Raw genomic sequence first — 4,183 nt, 5'->3', positions numbered from 1 at the left:
AGCTTGTACCCTTTTGTCTTCTCATCATACCCAATGAATATGTACTTCTGACTTTTGTCTTCAAGCTTCGTTCTTCGTTGATCTGGTACGTGTGCATACGCCACACTACCAAATATTTTGAGATGAGAAATTGTTGGCTTATGTTCGCTCCATACTTCTTGTGGTGTTTGATCTTCTAACTTCGAATGTGGACATCGATTCTGAACGTAAATAGCACATTGTACAACTTCTGCCCAGAATTCCTTCGACATGTTCTTGCTTTTAAGCATTGATCGAATCATGTCGAGAACTGTTCGATTCTTCCTTTCTGCCACACCGTTTTGTTGAGGTGAATATGGTGCAGTTAGAAATCTCCTTATTCCGTGCTCTTCACAATACTTCATAAAGGCTGTTGAAATATACTCACCACCTCTGTCAGATCGAACAACTTTGATGTGTCTGTCAGTTGCCTTCTCCACCATTACTTTGAACTTTTTGAACACCTCGAATGCTTCTGATTTTTCTTTCAAGAAATAAACCCAGGTTTTTCGTGAGAAATCGTCGATAAAGGAAATGAAGTACCTTTTGCCACTGAAAGATTCCGGAGTGATTGGCCCACATATGTCGGTATGAATCAGTTCGAGAATATGTTTAGCTTGATATTCTGCCTTCTTTTGAAATGAGGTTCTTGTTTGTTTGCTAAGCACACATTCTTCACAAAATTTTCCTTCATAGTCCATGTCTGGTAGCCCGTGCACCATGTTCTTTTTCGCCAACCTTTTCAAACCAGCATGATGTAGATGACCAAAGCGTAGATGCCACAGCGACGCTTTGTCTTCGACATTGACTTGCAAACATTTTTCTTGAACGCTTCTCAAATTCAATTTGTACATTCGATTTCTCCCCATCTCGACTTGAGCAATCAGATGCCCTAGCTTGTCCTTCAAATGCAGTATCCGATCTTTTATAAGTATCAAATAACCTTTTTCTGTAAGTTGCCCCAAGCTCAGGATGTTGGTCTTGAGATCTGGTACAAAATAAACATCCTTGATTGATCCAATCAAGCCATCCTTCTGTAAGTAACAGATTGTACCCTTGCCTTCGACTTTCACTTTCGATGCATCTCCGAAAGACACATGACCATCTTCAATCTTTTGCATTTCTTTAAACAGGTGTTTGTGACCACACATATGATTACTTGCCCCTGAGTCGAGATACCACATGGTGTCATTACTGGTGTTGATTTCATTTTGAGCCATCAAGAGAAAGCCTTCATTCGCTTCAGCTTCCAAAACTAGATTGGTTGTTTCTTCTACCTTCTTTTCGACTTGACAATCCTTTGCAAGATGTCCCACTTTACCACAGTTATAACATGTGTAGGAGTTGCAATCCTTCGCGTAATGACCATACTTCCCACACTTGTAGCATTCGAAGTTGGAGTAGTTCGATCGACCACCTCTTTGACCACGTCCTCTGTCACGCCCATTCTGCTGGCTTGACTGTCCTCTCTCGAAGTTGCTGCCTCGACCACCTCGACCATGACCTCCACGACCACGTCCTCTTCCCCGAAAGTTTTGAGAAAAGAGTACCTTTTCGTCTTCCTCGACTGCTTCTTCCTTCTTTTTCATCTTACGTTGTTCGTGTGCTTCGAGAGAACCAACAAGCTCTTCGACTGAGAGTGTCGAAAGGTCCTTCGACTCTTCTATTGCACACACAATATTCTCAAATTTATCTGTTAAAGATCTTAGGATCTTTTCGACAACTCGTGCATCAGTCACCGTTTCGCCATTTCTAGTGAGTTGATTCACCACTGTTTGTACACGCGTGATGTAGTCAGATACTGTTTCTGACTCCTTCATATGCATCCTCTCCAATTCACCAGGAAGAGTTTGGAGTCAAACTTGCTTCACTCGATCTGCTCCTTCGAACGCCTTTTTTAACGTGTCCCATGCTTCTTTCGACGTAGCCGAACCGACAATTTTCTCGAAGCCTGAGTCGTCAACTGCTCGGAACAGGATGTATAGGGTCGTCTTATCCTTTGACCGCGTCTCTTTCAACGCCTTGTTTTGAGCTGCCGTATATCCCGCAGTATTTGTTGGTTCTTCAAACCCATCTCTGGTCACCTGCCACGCCTCTAGAGCTCCAAGAAGAGCTTTCATTTGGACACTCCAATTGTCATAATTTGACTTCGTTAGTCGCGGCAACGACATTTGACTCATCACGTTTGCCATTTGCTCTGATGCCAATTTGTGAACAGAAAACACTACTTTTATATATTCTGTTGAAATGAAAATACAACCTTGGTCTTTATATAGTCCCATTACTGCTGATATAAGAAAAACAAATAAATACTATTAATAGCCCACTATCTCTTGGCCTTCCAACTACAAAACAAACTTTGTCTTTCCACTAACTCATTAATAGAAACCCACTAACTATAACATTAAAGTTTATTCAGCAATGAAAAGAGTCCTAGATGTTATCACCTTGGCTTTGAGCAATCAGGAATGGATTTGACGCCACATCTTTATCCAAAATCTTAAGACATTAGGTACATGAGTCATCTCACTTATATGGGTTTCAATATCAGCTTTTCTATCCAATGTAAGACTTTTACTCACACTTGCAACAATGTCTTCCTCAAGTGTGAATCCATTTATTCATCTAGGTATGTTCCCCTTCAAGCAGAAGGTACTTCATCCACTTATACTTGCACTGCCATTGGCTCACAACATAAACGAGACACGCTGCCTAGCCACCATTTTGATATGAAGATTTTCCATATAAGGAGTTGGTCACCTTAGTTAAACCATCAATTCTAATATAATTGTTGGATCATGAGGGGAGTTTGAGAGTTCATCACATCAAATTTTAGACAACCATGTAAGTAGATTGGATACCACATTTTTACCAAAATCGTTAAGGCATTAGATACACGAGTCAGTCATCTCACTTATATGATGCGTAATATCTACTTTTTCATCTAGTGTAAGACTTTTTACCAGACTTGAAACACCATCAAGGTGAACTAATCTTGGCTTTGTGTCTGTAAACAATTGAACACAATCACAATGTCTACATCAATCCAACTTAAAGAATGTCGTGGAAAATAAATCAAAAAGACATTTGAAATTGTATCACACCATGTTGATATCTACTTTTTTTTTTTGTTAGAGGACCAAATTTTTTCAAGCATTTCTTATTCTATTCTTTTGATTATCGTTGATCTATTTTTATAGTATGATTACCAACTCTAATTTAACTACCTTTTTTTTATCCTTTTGATATTTCTTCAGGTAGCACTTTGTGTTACAGTTATGATAGTTGGTCTTGTATCATCTGCTTTTGGTTCATACTCAGCCATCTCAGAGATTATTGAGGAGTTGTTTGGATGAAGTTTGCGGCTTGAATCTTGGACTATGAAATTTTTCTGCTAATTTGTTGCCAAAATCCGATTCATACAACTAACTGTTTTAAAGAATTTAATTTCTCCTCACCAATTTTGAGCCAACTTTAACTCTCGGTGGTTTCTCCATTTTGTTATACTGGTTCTATTAGCATATCACTAATAAGTTTTTCTCCCTTTGGAAGCATGAAAAATTTATTCATACATTGTGGAAAATACCGAATCAGAGACCTTAGAAATCAAATATTTTATTAAGGAATTTTTTTATATATATCGTTGGGCAACGATCAAGATCTCTATGAGAAATTGATAAATGCATTTGTGCATTTGAATGGGAGTTTTGTTCAAGATCACAGTTTAAACAATGTTATACTCTTCAAGTTTACTTTATTTTATTTTCTTTTTTTCCTATTCTCCTTGCTCATTTTTTATAGTATATTTAGTAAAACGGTCTCAATAACGAGTGCTTTTAGAATATTTATTGAGGAATTAAAAATTGAAGTTTCAAATTAAATAAAACATTTAAATTTTAAAGGAGTTAAAAACATCACTTTCAATACAATGACAATATATCTATATTTGCAATGTGTAAGCATCTTGCATCATATCCTCCCTAGTGCACTATTTGTGAATTTGATAGATCTGTCATCATCAAACCTTTTTGTCTTTGTTTCTTCTGCTACAAGTAGTAGCAATGTGATATCAGATGGTACAATGGGGAAATCCATATTTATGGCGCCCAAACTTTCAAAGTCTCATCTTCAGAGGCAAAACCTTGGAGACGGATCATCAGAGTCA

General features: G+C 37.8%; 1 protein-coding gene across 2 annotated transcripts in view; it reads left to right on the top strand.

Annotated features, from left to right (window-relative positions):
* The window catches only part of LOC101506454 (amino acid transporter AVT1C-like), a 19,402-nt gene extending 15,622 nt beyond the window's left edge, over window positions 1-3,780 (top strand). For both annotated transcript variants that reach the window (XM_073370556.1, XM_073370555.1), the window contains one exon: window positions 3,276-3,780. In XM_073370556.1, coding sequence (XP_073226657.1) covers window positions 3,276-3,374 — 99 coding nt within the window. In that variant the 3' untranslated portion in view covers window positions 3,375-3,780. The remainder of the gene's footprint in view (window positions 1-3,275) is intronic.
* Window positions 3,781-4,183: the final 403 nt, after the last annotated feature.

The sequence above is a fragment of the Cicer arietinum genome, chromosome 6 (genome assembly GCF_000331145.2).
Source record: "Cicer arietinum cultivar CDC Frontier isolate Library 1 chromosome 6, Cicar.CDCFrontier_v2.0, whole genome shotgun sequence".
In the NCBI taxonomy this organism is placed as follows: domain Eukaryota; kingdom Viridiplantae; phylum Streptophyta; class Magnoliopsida; order Fabales; family Fabaceae; genus Cicer; species Cicer arietinum.
This window is presented reverse-complemented; position numbering and strand designations above follow the sequence as displayed.